This window comes from Leopardus geoffroyi, chromosome D2 (assembly GCF_018350155.1).
Source record: "Leopardus geoffroyi isolate Oge1 chromosome D2, O.geoffroyi_Oge1_pat1.0, whole genome shotgun sequence".
NCBI classification, from domain to species: Eukaryota; Metazoa; Chordata; class Mammalia; order Carnivora; family Felidae; genus Leopardus; species Leopardus geoffroyi.
Window position 1 is genome coordinate 39606203 of NC_059334.1, and position 19050 is coordinate 39625252.

At 56.9% G+C, this 19050-nt stretch overlaps 1 protein-coding gene across 12 annotated transcripts in view; it reads left to right on the plus strand.

Annotated features, from left to right (window-relative positions):
• The window catches only part of ZMIZ1 (zinc finger MIZ-type containing 1), a 232823-nt gene that overhangs the window by 110413 nt on the left and 103360 nt on the right, over positions 1 to 19050 (plus strand). For all 12 annotated transcript variants that reach the window (XM_045437807.1, XM_045437810.1, XM_045437804.1 and 9 more), the window contains one exon: positions 14605 to 14713. In XM_045437807.1, coding sequence (XP_045293763.1) covers positions 14654 to 14713 — 60 coding nt within the window. In that variant the 5' untranslated portion in view covers positions 14605 to 14653. The remainder of the gene's footprint in view (positions 1 to 14604; positions 14714 to 19050) is intronic.

Genomic DNA, 19050 nt, shown 5'->3' on the forward strand with positions numbered 1-19050 from the left:
CCCCCGGCTCTCTCTCAAAGATGAAAAACTGAAAACATTAGACAAGAATCCCCTAGGAAGACCTGAAGCGGTCAGGTAGGGGCAGGGTCTGAGGTGCCCACATTTCCTTCCCATCCGTCTTGCCACCGTGTGCCTGGAGGCGGGGAGCTCTCACCCGGCTGCACAGGCGAGGCACCTGGGTCTCAGAGGGTCCTGAGATTGTCTAAGGAGTGGAGTCAGGGCTCACAGCCAGGCCCCAGTGACCCCACGCATCATTTTATTACGAGACAAAGCAAACCAGGAAAAGAGGGAAAGAGAAATGTGGCCAGCGTTCACTTTCAAGAGCCCTGAATGCTCTTGAAGGGAACGGATGTAAAGGGACCTGGGTCTGAATCCCAGATACCCCCCTTGCCCCTCTTGGGCCTGGGTCTCCCCCCCACCCCGCACCTCCCCCCCAACAACTGCCTGGCACCTCCTCCCAAGGCCCCTCCCGGGTCTGCCTCAGGGTCAGTGCTATCAGGGCCACTTTGTTTTGATGATCTGAGCCATTAATTTTCCACCTGGAAGTGACTCTCTGTTCCATAAGTAATTTTAAGCAAACTCTGTTCCTGTCCTTGCGCTTCCGAGGCGGGGAACGAGCAGGAGCCCGCTGGCTTTTCCACCATCCTCAGCAGAGGACGGGTGGTGAGGCCGCTTGTGCTCCGGGCCACGTGCCTTTGGAGCCCTGGGCAGTGAGGGTGCAGGTGATGCCGTCCGCGAGAACAGCGTCAAGGGGCCCGAGACCCAGCCCCAGCTCAGGCAGGTGGGGCCCGAGGAGACACTGAGGCCGTCTCCAGTCCCCTGCGGTCCCGTGCTGGATTTTCAACAGGTCTTTCTTGGTGACTCCTGAAACCCTCTGTCAGATCTTGCTATTAGCATGAGGCTCTAAGAGTGTAGAGTAAACTAATGAATTACAGCGTGATTACACAGCACATAATTAACTTTGTAATTAATATGCAACTGCCACTTAAGCTAAAACACTGCTTATAGAGACGTACGGCAATAGTAAATCACAGGTCAGAAATAGCACTTTGGAATTTTCAAAAGAATGAGCGTAAGCAGGGAATCACTTAAGGCAGCAGGGCGAGTTAATTAAAAAGCAGATGAATTGTGAGCGTCCTACTTCATTTCAGTACCTTCTACCTTAAGAAAGACCCTGAGGCCACCCTTCCCGACTGACTGGCCAGGCCTGGTCCAAAAGGGACTGGGCATGGGGCGCCTGGGTGGCTCAGTCGGTTAAGTGTCCGACTTGGGCTCAGATCATGATATCACGGTTCGTGGGTTCGAGCCCCATGTCGGGCTCTGTGCTGACAGCTCAGAGCCTGGAGCCTGCTTCGGACTCTGTGTCTCCCTCTCTCTCTGACCCTCCCCCGTTCATGCTCTGTCTCTCTCTGTCTCAAAAATAAATAAATGTAACAAAAAAGAGGGGGGGGGGACTGGGATGCGGTTGTATTTCCAAAATAAAGACAGGCCTTCCTTGCCCCATCCTAGCAACCCCCACGGCTTAGCCCTCTGCCAGTCACGCTGGCCCTGCGGGGGCCAAGCCCCCTGGTCCTTGGGACCTAGCTCCACCCTTCCTCCTCCAGAAAGCTTGTGGGGATGCCCCCAGCCCAGCCCTGAGCCTTCCGTAGTTGGGCCTCCATGGTGGGTGCTGACAGCAGGTGGGTTGGGGAAGCTCGTCTGCCTTCACCTGGATTCTGGGTTTCTAGAATATAGGGATGCCATCTCACTTTTTTTTTTAAATTCTTTCTCCCCCCAGCCTCCTGCCAGAGCATTAAAGCAAGAAAGTGCCTGGGTGCCTGGGTGGCTCAGTCAGATAAGCATCAGGTCATGATCCACCCAGGTCATGATCTCATGTTTGTGAGTTCGAGCCCCGCGTTCGAGCTGTGCTGACAGCTCAGAGCCGGGAGCCTGCTTTGGATTCTGTGTCTCCCTCTCCCGCTGCCCCTCCCCTCCTCATGCTCTGTCTCTGTCTCTGTCTCTGTCTCTCTCTCTCAATCTCAAAATTAAATAAACATAGAAAAAAAAGCAAGAAAATGCCTTAGGAACCACCTCACCCAGCCTCCATTTCACCAAGACAGTCCAAGGGCTGAGTGCTTATGGTCACAGGGTGACGTAGGCCTCAGCCTGGCCGGAACCCCTCCCCTGTATCTGTTCTAGCCCTGCATCAGGCTGGCGAGGCCTTTGAAAATAGTCAGACCCAGGTTCCCATCCCAGCAACCCCACTGCCCTGCTGTGTGACCTTAAGTAAGTTGTATAACCTCTCTGGACCTCAGTTTGCTTATCTGTAAAATCTGAGCAATGATGCCCAACTCCTTGGGTCAGTGTGAGGACTAAGTGAGCTAACCTGCGAAAGGACCAAGGGCATGGTGAGTGCTTCCTAAATGCTGAGTGCCCTCAGCCACCCTCTGAGGTTTAGGGATGCTTGGAGAAGTATGTGACATCTCAATCAGCACCATCCGTCGAGGGCTGAGAAAACAGGCCCAGAGAGGCCAACTGTGTGTCCACAGCACTGCAGGTGTGCTGGCATACGACTGGGACCCCCCCGCCTCCCCCCGCCCCAGGCCAGGAGCCCACTGAGGACGGACACCTCTTGTGCACATGTCCCACTCTGGGCTGGGCACAGCCAGTGCAGGCTAGCACAGAGCAGCACCCTGGGGGATGGCTGAACTCAAGGCCTCTTGCAGGGCATCTGGGGCTGGGCCATCTGCAGAGCCCCAGGATGATGCAGAGGGAGCCTGGCTTAGGGGATGGATGGCTGCGCTTTGAAGCTTGACAGATGTGGGTTGGAATCCCGGCTCTGCCATTTTGTAATCTTGGGTGAGATCCTTCCTCGTTTCCTATCTTAGTTTTCCCATCTATAGGTGGTGCTAATCATTCTTATCTTTGGTTATATTATTATAAAGATAATTCGCATAAAACGCCAAACGTGCTACCTGACACACTGTAGATACTTAATGATGCCTGTTTTGTTCTCATTATTATTCACAGCTATGAACAGAGGTTTCCCAGCGGGCTCCCCTCCCCCACAGCCTCAGGGAGTTCTCTGAACTCTGGCCTTCTGGGCCACCTCGGCCTGTGCCCTACCTTTGCAGGTCTTGGCTTGGGTGGGGCGGAGAAGGAACTGGCCTCTGCCTCAGGCAGCTCATGTGACCTTCCAACTCTGGCCTTTGCCCCGGCCTGTGCCAATCTCCTGACCTGGGCCAGCCTTGCTGGGGGCTGGGAGCTGAGCGGGAGCTGGTTGAGTGTATCATGATAACCAGTGGCTTCTGGAAACTGGCCGCGATACTGGATTCAGAATCCAGGGCCCTAGGCTTCAGGGATGGAGGGCTTCATATCTTGACACCGATGCCTGTGGCTTCTCTTCCCACAGACACTTGAGTTTCTGGTTCCCTTTCCTCAGCCTACCAGCCCGCCCAGCCTCCCCTGCCCAGTCCTCCTCCTCCGGGTTCTCTCCCTGCTGTCCGGGCCTCCACCCTACAGCCACTCCCCTTAGGTCAGAATTTCTCAAGGCCAGTTCCCGGGAAACTAGTTCTATGGGATTTTAAAATGGGTTTGGTGAAAAAAAGTGGTTTGCAATCTAGTAACTTTGGGAGAAGTCAAGTTCTGCGAGGCCCCCATGTACAAGAGTGCTTTCGTGATCTGCCCGGGAGGGTAGAATACACAGCTTTTCTCCAGCTAATGAGACCAGAGCATCCTCTGTTTAGGGAGGATCTCAAGGGCCCTATTTCTGAGGAACAGACCCCAGGCCACCTCCTCCCGGGTGGGCAGGGCACCGCCCTCTTTTTGCCAGAACTGGCAGTGTTTCCCCTCTGGTCTCCCTGCCTCCATCACCTGACACTGACTAGCTGGACAGACTTCACGTGGGCATCCAGACTGCTGCCCAGGAGGAACAGAGCCCAGCGCACGTGCTGTCAAGTACTAACCTGATCCGCCTTCCTTCTGGAACTTTCCACCACTGGCCTTTGCCACTAGGACAGATCCCTTCAGCTCCTCGACCTGACGTTCTGATCAGTGGGCAAGGGGATGCCTTAGCCACCCACGTCCTCAGACACCCAGCCTCGAGCCCAGGGCATGGTTCTCAGGGTTGCCTGTGTGAGAGCAAGCCCCGCCCCTACCCCATCCAGAGCACAGCCCCTTCTGTTGTTGCAGAAACTGAATTTCTTTTTTTTGTTTAATATTTATTTATTTTTGAGAGAGAGACACAGAGCGTAAGTGGGGGGCGGGGGGGGGGGGGGGGGTGGTGGCAGAGAGAGAGGGAGACCCAGAATCCGAAGCAGGCTCCAGGCTCTGAGCTGTCAGCACTGAGCCTCACGGGAGCTCAAACCCACGAACTGCAAGATCATGACCCGGGGCCAAAGTCAGCCGCTCAACTGACTGAGCCACCCGGGTGCCTCAGAAACTGAATTTCTGCCTAAAAGTTTGCTGCAACTAGATTGAAAACTAGATATTTTGAGTAAGTTTTGAAAATAGGTTTAAAAAAAAAAAGGTTGGGGTGCCTGGGTGGCGCAGTCGGTTAAGCGTCCGACTTCAGCCAGGTCACGATCTCGCGGTCCGGGAGTTCGAGCCCCGCGTCAGGCTCTGGGCTGATGGCTCAGAGCCTGGAGCCTGTTTCCGATTCTGTGTCTCCCTCTCTCTCTGCCCCTCCCCCGTTCATGCTCTGTCTCTCTCTGTCCCAAAAATAAATAAAAACGTGGAAAAAAAATTTTTTTTTAAAAAAAGGTTGAAGATCTTTAGTGTGTAGGGTTGTGGTGTGTGTCCCCCACCCCCCACCCCCACCCCCAGCAAGTCCCGGCTCCTCTCTGGCCCCGGTTTCCTCCTGCCTGTGATGGAGACGATAAAGCCTACCTGGGCCTGGTACAGACCCAGCGCTCATGGGCTCAGGCTGTGTTGAGTGCTTCCCGTTCACTAGCTCGGTGAACACAGCAGCCTATGAAAGTGGGCACTGTTATCACCGCTCTCGTTTTACCGAGGGGGAGCCTGAGGCACCCGGAGGGCAGTATTTTGCCCCAGGTCACAGAAGCCAGCGAGTGGCAGAGCCAGAATTTGAACCCAGGCCGCCCGGTCACCTTGACCGCTAAGCTGTGCTGCCCGTGTAAGATGAGGTACAACAGGGCCAGGTGAGGTTCTGACGTCCGCGCTGAGTACTCCGTGGAGTGCCTTTGCACGGTTAGAGCTTCGGACCACCTAGGGGGACTTTTGTCTCTTAGCAGACAGCCAGGAAACAAGTTTGCGGGTTGCCTGTGGGATGCCCGCTTTGTGCCTGGAGGGTTCCAGGGATGAGGCCCCTGCTCCCCCGCCTGGGATGCGGGTGGCGCAGTCCCTGAGCGGCCTCCGAGCAGAAACGCCCTGAGTACAGATGAGGCGACGGGCACCACACCCGGCCGACTCATCCCCTGCTCTACGGGCCTTTGGGAGAAAGGGGGCACTTGTGGGGTCAGGTGTGCCGGCCTCAGCCCAGCCGGGATGCTGAAAATCTCTGCACGGAAACCACAGGTGCTGGCCAGCGGGAGCAGAGCCCCTGCTTCCCGGGCAGGCCCCTGTTTGAGCCTTCTGCATCCACAGGCCTGGCCCTGGCTCTCTGTAGGGAGTGTCTAGATGTGGTGGGGGGCAGAGAGAGTCGAGTTCAGGGCATCTAGGGCTCCTGAGGCCTGGGTAGGAGCCCTGACCCCACCTCTGACCCAGACTGGGCCTTCAAGGCTCTGCTCCACTGCCTCCCCTGCCCCTGCCCTGGGCCTCAGTTTCCTCATCTGTAAATATTAGGATAGGCCTGAGCAGATGCCCAGATCCCTTCTAGATCTAAGATATGAGGACCATTTTGTTTGTTTTTCTGTTTGTTTATTTTTGAGAGAGAGAGAGAGAGAGAGAATGAGCAGAGGAGGGGCAGAGGAGAGAGAGAGACGGAGAACCCCAAGCAGGCTCTGCGAAGTCAGCCCAGAGCCCAATGCAGGGCTTGAACTCATGGTCCTAAGTGGTCCTAAGAGGTCCTAAGTAGGTCCTAAGTGGTCCTAAATGGCTCATCTGGTTCTATCTGGCTCTGCCTTGGTCGTGCCCCTGTCTGGAGCTCAGGCAGAATATGCCAGGCAGGTAGATTTGGAGCCTTGAGGAGCTGGGGGGAGAGAGGGCAGTGGAGAACACCTCTGTGTCTTCTAGAGCCAGAGCTATAAGAACATCTGCATGGTATTCACAACCTTCTAGAAGGCTCCAGCTGGTGATCAGGGGGTCCTGGCGCCATCTCCAGCTTCATCCCGCCCCCTGTCCTCCAGGGGCCCTCAGAGAACTGTTCCCATGCCTCTCTTCTCTACCCGATGGCACCTGAGCCTTTGCATTTGCAGGCAAGAGCCTCAAGACAGAGCCAGGTCAAGGCCACTGCATGAGCACCACTGTCCCGGGGAAAGTCTGCGGCCCGGGCCTGGCACCAGGCAGCAACGTGCATGACTCTGTCTCTGCACTGTCCTCGGCTCTCCACGGCAGTCACCTGTCTGCCCTGGCAGTCGGGGCCAGGGAAGGAAGTGTCTAGTTGAGGAAGGCCTGCCACGTTCCCCTGGAGAGCATGATGCGGTAAAACACCACGGGGTTTGTATTCAGACCCGGGTTCGAGTCCTGGCACTTCTCAGTAGCATGACCTGGAGCAAGCCATTGGACCTCTCTGAGCCTCGGTTCCTTCATCTGTAGGACAGTGCGGACAATCGGAACACCACAGTGGGTGTGGAATTCTGAGGCATAAGGTAGGGCAAGAAGAGAATTGAATGGCACATACAGACTCAATACTTGTTTAGAGGCTCTTTGTTTTAGGAAACGAAAAGCAGAGGCAGCGTGGCCTTGGGGATGAGAGAAAACCCAGTGACCTTGTCCAGGATTGAATCTGGTCCTCCTTTGCCTGTTGGGTAGAGAAGCTGTCAGAGAAAGTTCACTATGAGGTCATGGATTTGGAGTGTGATGGGGGGCAGGGGGGGTGGCAGGAGGGTTTGGGCGTCATCACATGCTCCGGAGGGATGAGGCACACCCAAATGCAGCTGGGATTCCCAGCACGGTGCGGGTTGGGACAGGGGGCTGGCACTTGGGTCAGGGCAGTGTTGACACATGTTCTCTCAAGTGAGTTGTCCCTCCCTCTGGATTAACCTTTGGGTTCCAGAACAGGCTGTCCCTCAGGAAGCCCCTACTCTGGCATGCCGACGGTACATCGTGTTGTCCCATTAACCACCACTGACCACGGGTGTTCCTGTAGACATGGGGGGACGGGGTGTGGTGCTAGGAGATTGGGTCATGGAGAGAAGTGGGTCCACCCTTCCAGGAGCCTCGAGTGCCAAGCCAAAGCACCTGCCTTGTGTGGCCAGGAGGCCGGAGCTTTGTCAAGCCTTGGCAAGGGGGCACTCCCTGAGCTGAGGAGCGACCGACTGGATTTGGAGGGGCTGTGGTCCAAATCAGAACTTCCCTTTCCAGAACACTGTCCCCTTTCTCAGCTCCTCAGCCCAGCGGGGCGGAGAGGGCCGCGCCTTTCTGTTGGACAGCTGAGAAGCCAGGCTCGAGGAGATAACGGGGCCTCCCACAACCTCACAGCCAGGAAGGTCTGGCTCTCAGGTCCCCCCCGCTACCCGGGGGGCCTCACCCTGTGCAGGGGTCTGCTCCAGCTGCCTGGCCAAGAATGGGAAGCAGCTGGTCCCGGTCAGCTGCCTGGGGCTGCCTCTTCCCTCCCTCTCCCTTTCCCATCTCCTGTCCCTCTGCCCTTCCCCGACTTCCCCGGGCTGGGGCACAAAGTCAGTCTCCTCTGACTGCCTCTGCTTCACCACTCCTCTCTTCCCCTACCAGCAAGCAGTGTGCCTAGTGCATGCTGCAAGGAGTGGAGGAGACACCCGCTGTGTGACCACAGGCAGTTCCTGCACCTCTCTGAGCTTCTACTCCTTCGCCGCCTCGAAGATGAGGAGGGTGTCAGATTCCATCAGTGCTTCCCTAACCCGAGTCACTTTCATCCCACGTATGCTATGTTTAAAACGTGTCTTTAATCCACGCACGTTGCCGTTGCTTCCCAATGTAACCTTATCCGAAATAATAATACCCACAGACTCAGCAGTGATCATCGTCCTAGTCCAAACACGTCCCTGCAAAAATGGCAGACCACGGGAGATCCTCCTTGTTCCACCAGGGGTCCACCACTCTTCGGGAAGCGTGGCCCGGGTTCATGGAGCCTCTCCGGGTGCAGAATCCCTCTGATGAGGGCTGGGTCTTTGCGTTTTCAGCTCGTGCTACTCTGGGTCATGTATATGCCAGCAATGGCCATCCATCCGTCTAATGAGCATTGCTGAGCCCCTGCTGAGTACCAGGCCCCCGGGCTGGGGTCTGGGAATCTGTAACCGGAAAACATCCCAGCTGATGGGGCAGACGGATACAAAGACATTCCACTGGTCTGGTCTGGTACCACCAAGATGGTGCGTCACAGGTACACCGGGGGCATACGAATGGAAGTGAGTAGCTATACTGGTTGAAGACAACAGAGACGGTGATTTGATAGATGAAGGGGACCAGGAATTCTGGGCTGAGGGACAGAGGCAAAGACGTGGAGGTGTGATCTTCAGAGCACAGTCCAGGGTACAGGGGGAGGACACAGGACGTGGCTGAAGTAGTGAGGAGGACCTAGACTGACACGCATGTGCGAGGTTGGCGAGTCCCTGCTGAAGCCAGGATCCATGACACCTGCTCCTCTTGGAGTCTCGAGAGCTGGTGAAGGAGCTGGCTGGGATGGGTCCCCTAGCCCCGCCCCCCCCCCAGGCTCTCCCTCCAGGCTGTCCCAAACTCGCTGGCCTTGGCGATGTCTGGGAACGCAGCCTCTGCTCTGCAGGCTGTAGGTACAGCTCCCCCCCCCCCAACCCCCGTCCCTGCTGCCAGCACCGCTCGCCCCAGGGGATCTGAGCTGCAGATGTGCATGGTGATTGAATCATTTCTGCACACCACTGCTCACACAGCTCCCCTGGGGACCCCGCCACTTGCCTGTGCAAGCTGTCAGGAGATGTGTGTGCTCAAGTGCATCTGCGCTAGCACTTGAGTGTGTGTGTGTGTGTGTGTGTGTGTGCGTGCGCGCGCACACCTACACCTGAGTGTGCAAAAAGGGTGCATATGTATGCGAGCGCGCACACACGTCCGCAAATGCGCCTCCCCTGGGTGCCTGTGAGTCGAGGGTACCAGTTGACTTGTTTGGCCGCAAAAGTGAAAAATAAATCATCCCGATGTCAGCGTAGCTGATGTTGACCCACCACCCTCCGGAGCTGCCTCCAGGGCCTCAGCACCCCACATTTCCACGGGGCAGCGAAGAGCACCCCACTCCCCGTTTCCAGGGACGAAAGGGCCAAGGGCCATGATGTTTTCAGGGAGCCAGCCAGATGGGCTCCAGTCCCACTCTGCCCTTGTCTCCCTCTGCGCCCCCTCTCCCGCCCCCCACCCCACCCCCGTCCTGCCACACGAGGGCCTCCTGCGTCTCTTGGCCCCCTACTTCCAATCAGCCCTCTGTGCTAGGCACCAACCGAGGGGCAACGGGGCCAGCGCCGTGCTAGGTGGTGAGGAGTGGCATAGAAGCCTGGCCCTCCAAGACTTACCTGGGAGTCAGAAGACCACGCCGGCTCACGTGTCACCGGCAGAGAACATATCCGCCGTGTTAAGCCAGGCTGAGCACAGGGTGCAAGGAAGAGTGGGTGGCCGAGGGGGCAGCGTCCCCGGGAACAGGGGCTCTCCCTCCCGGGATTCCTGGGGCTGCCCTGGGACGGGCTTACGTAGTTGTTAACGTCGAACATTCTACACTTGTTGAGATAGAGTTTCCCAGCTAGCTGGAGCTCCTGACACAGAAATCCTAAAATGTTCAAGTGGGAGGGGCTCTTAAAGGCTGGCTACCCTTTGTTTTACAGGTAGGAAAACGGAGGCCTGGAGGAAGGAAGCAGAGCAGGGTTCCCCCCCCACACCGAGACCCCTCCCCAAGCTGACTCGTTTTGCAACTCCTACAGGCACGTGGCTGTTCAGACCAGGAGGGAGAGGGCTTGGGGCCAGAGGAGGTTAGGGGGTTGGGGGCTTCACTGCTTGAGCCCACTGCCCGTTCAGAGATAGGCAGGCGGCCGGGGACGGGCTGAGGCTGTGGATGCACCCAGGGCCAGTACACGCCAGGGATCTCTAGTTGGGAGGGAGCCCGGCCACCGAGGGCACTGGAGCTGCAGCCACGGAGGATTTGTAGCTACTTGTAAAGGCTTAAAGGAGCCCAAGCTCTGAGGAGGGAGGCTGCAGCCCAGTGGAGCAACACTCCCACGGCGGAGGGCGACCTCTGCTGGCCACTGAGCACATGGCCACTGCCCCTGCACTGCCCGTTTGCAGGCAACTCCTTGCGGGCGGGGGGGAGGGGGGGGGTGGCTAGCGAGTGGATGAGTTTGGACAGATTGGGTAGAAAAAGGGGACATCTCTTTGGGCCCAGACACAGCTTGAGTGGGGACTTCCAGGAGGCTCTGACTCCAGTCTTGGAGGAGTGGGAAAAAACCGCATTAACGGATAGAAAGAGTGTTTGACTCTCAGCCCAACCCCTTCCTGGCTGTGTGACCCTGGTCATGTTGCTTCCCCTCTCTGAGCCTTTTAGGATTAAGTAAATTACCAATGCACAGGGTCAGGCCTGGTGCCTAAACATGGTAGGTCCAGGACAAATGGAAGATTCCAGACTGCTCCTCAATGAGCTGCCTCTCATAACTCCTTCGCCTCTCCACACCCAAGACTCTTAGCCTTCCACGCCTTCATCCTTTTTCTGTGGGGGCTGGAGCTGCCAGCCCCATCCATTCCTGGGGTCAATAACCCCAATTGTCCATTGATCTCCAATGTCACCTCACCTGTGAGCATCTCCTTCATCAGCTGGACGTTCTGTTCTATAGATTAAGACACATAGGACATGCAGTTGTCCCTATGATCTTTGCTATCTCTCCTGCTGCCTGCCACCCACCCTGAGTCTCACCAGTGTTCCAGGCCAGGACCGGGGGACACTCAGCAAGGAGAAAAGCCTCTGGGCCCCAAGGTGGCTGCCTAGGTGGGTCTGGGCTCCTGATGCCTGCTTAGAGCTTCCCTGGCTGGGCTGAGTGCCCCTCAGTTTCCACATATCGGTCATTCAATAACCATTTAGCAAGGCCCCACTAGGTCCCTGACCCTACATAAAATACTGTGTGCATCCTGGGAAAAGTCTGCCTAGAGACAGAGTCTTGTGAGGCCACCTAATCCCCACTCACCATCCTGCTCTACAAAAGGGGAATCCAAGACCTAGAAAGCCAGAGAAGTCTGCTCGAACCCCCCCCCCCCCCGTTTGGGGGCACTCGGGTGCTCACTGAGGAGGAAGAGGGCCCTAAAGAGAGAGCCCCTCAGTGCAGGTTTCTAGCCCTCTGGGCACTTAGCTTCACCAACAGCGCCCCCTGCTGGCCGACTGGGCACCATGGCTCGTCCCTGGCCCCAGGAGCCCTCTGGGAGTGAGCGCTGGCTGGGGCTCTGTAGGAGTCAACTCAGAAAGAGAAACTCAGCCCCTGCCTGGGGAACCGACAGGAGTAGCAAGGGGAGCAACACTTCTCCCATGACACACACCTGCCACACCGCAGCAGTCTCCAGGGGGGACCCCCAGCCCCTCCCTACTCGTTGCACCAAAGTTTAGGTTCTAATGGGAAAGCCAGGATGCTGGAGCTGGCTGCGACTACTAAAACTTCTGAGCCTCAGTTTCCTCACTTAGAAGGAGCTCAACAAATAGTCGCCTAGTGGGTAAGACAGAGTGACTACTGACTTGACCAAGAGTGCCATGAACATAAAAGAATTATCTTAATCTCTCCGTGGCCGATAGATCTAGCAAGAAGACCCGACACAGTACGGACAGATATTGAAAAGCATTTACTGGGCGAGTTGGAAGCGTGCCTGGATGGGTACGTGTAGACTGAAGGTGTTGGGATGGATGCGTGGGTAAGTGGATGGATAGACAGATGGGCGGACAGGCATGTAGACGGACAACGATGTATAGAGAAGTTGGCTATCTGGGACTATAAATGCGTGATAGGTGGGGTGGATGGAAGGATGTTGGTGGGCGAGGGTAGAAAAAATAAATGTTGGGCGCTACCCCTACATTTACCTTTTTGTGGGAGAGTTCCAAGGCAGAGTGAACCCAGAAAGCATGTATCAGAAGTACAAATGCCCAAAGGACCCACACACTCCACTCCTAAGAGTATGTTCTCTAGATTAATTCACACGTGGGCGATGTGACCAATACAAAAGGTGACCCTGCAACACTGTTTGCAATAATGAATCTGGAGACGGCTTCAGGCCTCATCACTCGGTCTGCAGTGTGAGCCTTCTGAGCAGAAGGGCCTCGTTTGGGGCCTCAGGCCTTCGAGCAGTGCCTGGCAGGGGTGGACATTCAGAGTTTAGTTGGATAAATTTCAGAATTTCGTTGGATTCATTCGTACTTTGGAATACGGTGCAGCCATTAAAAAATGAAAAGGCTCTTTATGTCTTGATGTGGAATAAACTTTGAAATATTACCAAGAGGGAAAAAGCAAGGTCCAAGTAGTGTGTGTAGAACGTTATCGTTTTATGTGTTTCTTAAGGGGTGGCAGGGGACAGTACCCATAGTTCTTTGCTTCTCTAAGATGAGACCCTCAGGAGACTGGTGACACTGGTCCTCCCAGGAAGGCCATCTGGGGGCTGGGGACAGGGTCAGCACTTCACTGGATACCCTCGTGGGCTTTGATTTTTGGAACCACGCAAATGAGTTGCCTTTTCAAGTACAAATGGAGCGGTAAGAAGTGCTTTGAAGGAACTGTGTAGCAAAGAGCTCCTTGGAGGACAACCAGGCCTTTCTTCCCAAGACTGGGCCTGGACACACCATGCTGGTCGTTCGCTCAAGCCCAGGGTGCTCGTGCTGGGGGCAGAGAGCCAGGACATGGAAGCAGACAGGCACAGACAGACACAGTCCAGCCTCCTACTAGCCATGGGGACTTGGCAGATCTCGGACCTCAGTTTCCTCATCTGTAAAAGGAGGATAATTCTAGTCTTACAGAGTGGGCACGAAGAGTAAAGGAGAGAATGCAGGGGCCCAGCCTACCCAAAGTGCCTGGTAAATGGGACCTTTGGTGACACAGCAGGAGATGAGGGGCCTTCTGGGAGGGCAGTGTCACAGGATAGCAGAGGAAACCAAGGGCCGTGGGCCTCTGTTCAGCACTCTGTGTCTAAACCATGTGTCTGCAGTCTGAAATGCCCGCTGGGTTACCGAAAGCAAACCCAGAAGCCATGGGCCGACTTCTGCTTTGCCCCAGGGACCTGGACCCCTGAACAGTGGGTAGACTCTCTCCTCTCTCTCCAGTTTTTTCTTTCTTTCTTTCTTTCTTTCTTTCTTTCTTTCTTTCTTTCTTTCTTTCTTTCTTTTCTTTTTCTTTTCTTTTCTTTTCTTTTCTTTTCTTTTTTCTTTCTTTTCTTTCTTTCTCTTTCTCTCTTTTCTTTTCTTTCTTTTCTTTCTTTCTTTCTTTCTTTGCTTTCTTTTCTTTCTTTTCTTTCTTTCTTTCTTTCTTTCTTTCTTTCTTTCTTTCTTTCTTTCTCTCTCTTTCTCTCTCTTTCTTTCTTTCTCTTTCTCTCTCTTTCTTTCTTTCTCTGTCTCTGTCTCTGTCTCTCTCTCTCCATCTCTGCCTTTGCCATTGTGCCCCCCCCCCAGTGGCCTGAGGACCCCAGGGCCTCTCTGAAGGTGACAGGGTTGCCTTCATTTACTCAGCTTTCCCACCCGGAAGGAAGTCACACTCCTGTTAAAGTTCCCAAGGCCCACAGCCATTCAGGAAGTGAGCCCGGTGACCATGACATTCATGTACCCTGCCCACTGAGCCGTGAGCTGATAGTCGGAGCCCTAGTTCCTGGTATGGGCTCTGACACTGGCCACCTGTGCCACCATGGGTGACTCCCTTCCCCCTCGGAGCCTCAGTTTCCTTGTCTTGAAGAGAGGGGTGGTGCTAATTCCCGCCCTTCTCCTTTCCCAGGAAGGCAAAGGGGGAAATGGAATTGTGGTCCGTAGTGTGGAGAACTCTGAAGCATGGGGGGTTGGGGGGGGATCCTGGTGCCACGACAGGATGCTGCACTTAGGCCACACACGCAGTGAGGGTCACATGGGAAGACCCCTGCGCGTGTGCACGCGCACACAGAGCCATGTCACATAGGCTGAGCCCTGAACTGGGAATCGGAAGGTGGGGTCGCCGTCCCCACCGCCCCCTAACACACACGCGCGTGCGGTAACGTGTGTGCCGAATGTGCAGTTCACGTCGTGTCCCACGTGGCCGTGCCTGCGCAGTGCTCACGTGAGTCATCCCCAGAGATCACCCAGGAGCAACTGCTGCTCCCAGCCCAGGTGGGCTTCCCCGGGGGCTGGGCAGCTGTGGCCGAAGTTCCTCCCTCCGGTGCAGGGCCGGCTGGGACAGAGGCCGCCGCAGCTCAGAAAGGGCCCTGGAACCTGCCGGGAGCCACTGGGGCCGGCACGTCCGCGTTGCGGCTGGAGAGTGGCCGTGAGGCCGTCGGGCCCGGTACGACCCCAGTGACACCCACTCTCCTCTGTCTTCACAGGCTGGACAACGTTCATGGCTCTCGGGTAGAACCCAGTGAAACGGCCAGAATGAATTCTATGGACAGGCACATCCAACAGACCAATGACCGACTACAGTGCATCAAGCAGGTGGGTGTGCGGCCTGGGCTCACTCCTCCCCTGCCCAGCCTGGCCCAGCTGGCGAGGGCCGGGCCGCCAAGGCAGCACAGCAGGAGAGGTACTGGTCTGCGCTACGTAGCCAGGCCTCTTGGGCGCTGGGTGGAGGTGACGGCAGGCAAGGGCTCACTGCTTGGGTCTCCCTGACCCCCTCATGAGAACGTTCCTGGCAGAGATCAGCCTAACTCCCGCATCGCACAGCAGGGCTCACCTGCCAGCTCCGCCCTGTCCTGTCCCTTCCCTCCCCTCCCTCCCCTCCCCTTTCTCCCCTTCCCCTCCCTTCACTCTCCTCCCCTCCCTCCACTCCTCCCCTCCTCTCCTCCCTCCTCTCCTTTTCCCTCCCCTCCCTCCCTCTCCTTCCCTTCCCCCCTCTTCCCCCTTCTCCCGTTCCCTCCCTCCTCTCCTCCCCTCCCCTTCCCTTTCCTCCCCTCCCCTCCCTTCCCTTCCCTTCCCTTCCCCTTTGCTTCTCTCTCCTCCCCTCCCCTCCCCTCCCCTTCCTTCCCTTTCCCTCCCCTTCCCTTCTCTCTCCTCCCCTCCCCTCCCTTCCCTTCCCTCCCCTCCTCTCTCCTCCCTTCCCCTCCCCTTCCTTCTCCTTCCCTCCCCTTCCTTTTCCTCCCCTCTCCTCTTCTGCCTTCCTTTCCCCTCCCCTTCCCTCCCCTCCCCTCCCTTCTTTTCCCCTTCCCTCTCCCCTCCCCCTCCCTCTCCCCTCCCCCTCCTTTCCCCTCCCCTTCCTAGCTGTGTGATTTGGGGCCAGTGCCATGCTTTTCTGGGCTCTGCTGTGCCACCTGGGCCGCTGTGAAGATGCAGGGAAGTGCCCTTCTGCTCCAGTGGTTTCCTATAAAGAAACAGAAAAGAGAAGGTTCTGGGGAATTTGATCATCTTACAGGAAAGGTAACTGAGGCACAGAGAAGAGAAGGGAGTCAGCTGAAGTCACACGGCCCAGCTTCACTTGTGTGAGGCAGGCCTCATCCCTGAGAGCAGCCAGCTCCCCGTCCTGTTGACGATCACACTGCGCTGAGGGGGTGCTCTGCCTGCCAGCCTCCTCTCCGGATTGTTCAGAGTCGGGGCACATTCCAGGTGGGCTCAGAGCCCCCCACCTCCCCCCCACTTTAAGAAGTCTGGCTGAACCAGGGTTGGTGGGCGCCCCCCAGTGTTGGCCGGGAGTGGCGCACCGCCCTCCGGGCGCAGCCTCCTTGCGGCCCTGAGTGCCTGTGCAGACTCTTAAGTGTTACTTTCCTCCAGGAAGCGCTTTGACATCAAAGAGACCTGGGCCCAAATCCTCACTCCTCCATGTGCCCACAGTCCCTGATCTCAGACCTGTCGCTTTGTTCCTCTGAGCCTCAGTTTCCCCACCCGTCACATGGGTCCGGGCTGTCGCATGGTGGCAGGGGCTGTTGTCCTCAGCGTCTCAGGGGCAGGGAAGCAAGCGCTGGGTGAGCCCTCTGGCTTAGGTGGCTTAGCAGCACACTCAGGTCACCAGCATGGGCCACTGGCCTCAGGACCCCGGGGGGGGGGAGGGGGGGCAGAGCTCGCGGCCCCACCCCCCCTCCAGCCTGCCCTCCCTGAGCGCCAGGGCCCGGTGGAGCTGAGGCTGGTCCTTGGGAACGAAAGCATGTGTCTTCTCGTAAGCATCGAGCACAGCTCTCTCTCGGAAGCCCGGGCAGGGTCTGAGGAGAGGAAATTGAAGAAGACTGGTTACAGATTGAACTCAGCCCAAACAGCTCCCCCAAACGCCAATTACGCCTCTGCTCACAGTCACAGAATAGAAGCCAGACGGTGCCCTCCCTCCAGCCCTGCTCTTACCTCCTCCTGGAGGCTCTGCAGGGCTGTCTCCCGGCTCAGCCTGTGGCCCCACTTCTCCCAGCCCTGAGGGATGGGCCATCAGTGGCCTCCACCCCCAACAGTACGGTCAGGTGCATGAGCCCCTCCCAGCGCCAGGCACGGTGCTCCTTCTGACACCTGCTCATACCCTGACCTTTCTCCCGTGCCTGGCTCTGCGTCCCCAGAGATCAGGGTGCCCTTTACCCCTTTGAAGCATGGCACACGGGGCTCAGATTTACCAGCCAGCGAGGCCGAGCCCCCACTCCGCCACTTGCTAGCCACCTAACCCTGCTTAAGCTGCCACTCCACCCTGCTTGGTCTGCAGAATGATGCATCGTGATGGATGCCCAGCCAGTGTATGCCCGGGCAGCCGGAAGGCCAGGGATCTCCTCGGCCGCCCTCCCCCAGCCTGCCCGACCTGCGCATGTGCACACACGGGGCACGCAGAGCCGTGCGCTGGGGCCAGACCCCGACACGTTTGCGAGGGCGAGCGGGCCATCCAGAGGCCTCCCTGGGCCATCCAGAGCTCCCTACACTCCCACAGCCCCCTCCACACCTCCGGTCAGACACGGCTCAGCACTTAACGTCTGTCTGCTCCACAGCTGCCCCAGAGGGCGGCGTGTCTGGCTGAAGACTGTTGATTCTCAGACGTCCTCTAGCCTAATCAGAAGAGAAAAGCAAGCAGGTCTGCGTGCTCTGAGGATGACAGATGTGTTGGCTGTGCCTGGCTCTGGCGGGTGGGTCTGTGGCTCCCAGAGGGGGCCTTGCAGCCTCGGACTCCCCGCCCTGCCTCACTTCTACAGCACAGCAACCCCCCACCCCCACCCCATCCTGGTTCTAGCGTTGCTCACACTCACCATCCCCCAAGCAGCCCGCTGCCCCTCTTTCCTCCGGGCCGCTGGCTCGGCTGCCTTTCCCCCCCCCTCAGCCCCCGGGACGGGAAGAACCAGTGCCCTCTCCACAGTGTGCCCCACTCAGAGGTCACAGGCACATCTGGGCTGCACGTGCAAAGCCACACAAATCAGCGAATTCTTGCACACCAGCCTCCCCCATCCCGTGGGCCCTTCTGAGCGTCTACACCCTCCATCTCTGAGCCCCACTGCTTCCTGGGCACCCAGCCACCCCACCGACCCTGCTTTCTCCCTTGAGCTAGAGGCCCTGTGGGGCATGTGTCAGGCCTCCCTCCAGGCTAAGTTCCTTGGGGGCAGAGGACGTGTCGTATTCATCACAGTCAGCAGAGCCTAGCACGGTGCCCAGGCTGGGGCAGGGCCCACGAAAGTTGAGGGGAAGCAGGGGAGGGGTGAACTGATGGATGGAGAGGAGAGCTAAGGGAATGAGTGGGTGGGTGGATGGATGGACATAGGGATGGGCAGTTAGGCAGGTGGATATAGATGATGGATGGATAAATGGATGAATGAATGGATGGACGGGAGGTTGGAGAAATCCTGGATGGATAGATAGGTAGGTGAATGAATGATAGATGGGAAATGAATATAGTAGTGAATGGTTGAATGGGTAAGTGGGCAAGGGGATGGATGGATGGATGGATGGATGGATGGATGGATGGAGTGATTCATTTTTGGATGGATGGACAGGTTGTTTGATTCACAGATGAACTGATAAGAAGATGCATTCATCACGTGGTCTGGGTAGTCAATCCAACTTGGTCTAGGCTTTGTTGTCCCCTGCTCCTGCCCCAGCAGACTCAGTGGCCAGTGGATATAGCCCAGATCTTCTGAGGAATTGTGGAGACAGGCGGACTTTCTGGTGGGAGGTGAGCTGTTAGAACCCAGTAACAGCCACAGCCAGGGAGGCCTCTGCCATTGATTCACATCTGTGCTGTCATCCACTGACCATCAAAGGCTGGCCACTCCACATGGCGCTAGGGACCTGCTCTGAAGTGGCCAGGCCGCCGACCTACAACACAGATGGACCGTCCTTTGGACAGTTAACTGCTCACCAACCATTTCTCCATGGGCCTGGCCTCGTGCCGGTCTTGAGAGTTCCACAGGTGAACAGGGCCCTATTTCTCCTCTCAAGATGCTCATAGGAGAGAAGAAACCGTACCAAGTTCAGAGCAATAGCAGCCTTCACCTGGCACCTACTTGGTAATAGGGAGGTCATTATTTAAATCACTCCTAAACTTTGTAGCAGTCCTGTAAGCTGTGTGACCGCTTGTTACCAATGTGTGACCCCATTTTACCAATGAGGGGTCTGGGGCTCAGTGACTGAGATAAATAAGTCTGACCCAGGTCACCCGTTCCTGTGCAGTCCAGTGACCTCATAGACGAAACAGGAAACAAAAGCGCAGAGAGGGGAGGGGTCTTGGGCCAAGGCCACAGAGCCACAGAGCAACAGTCACTGAACGGGATGCCCTGTGCCCAGTGAGTCGGGCCCACCAGTGACCACCCAGAGCCCAAGCTGAAGGCCACATGAGCTGGCCGGCACAAAGGTGGAGAAGCTTGGAGGTGGGCTGGCCAAGATATGGA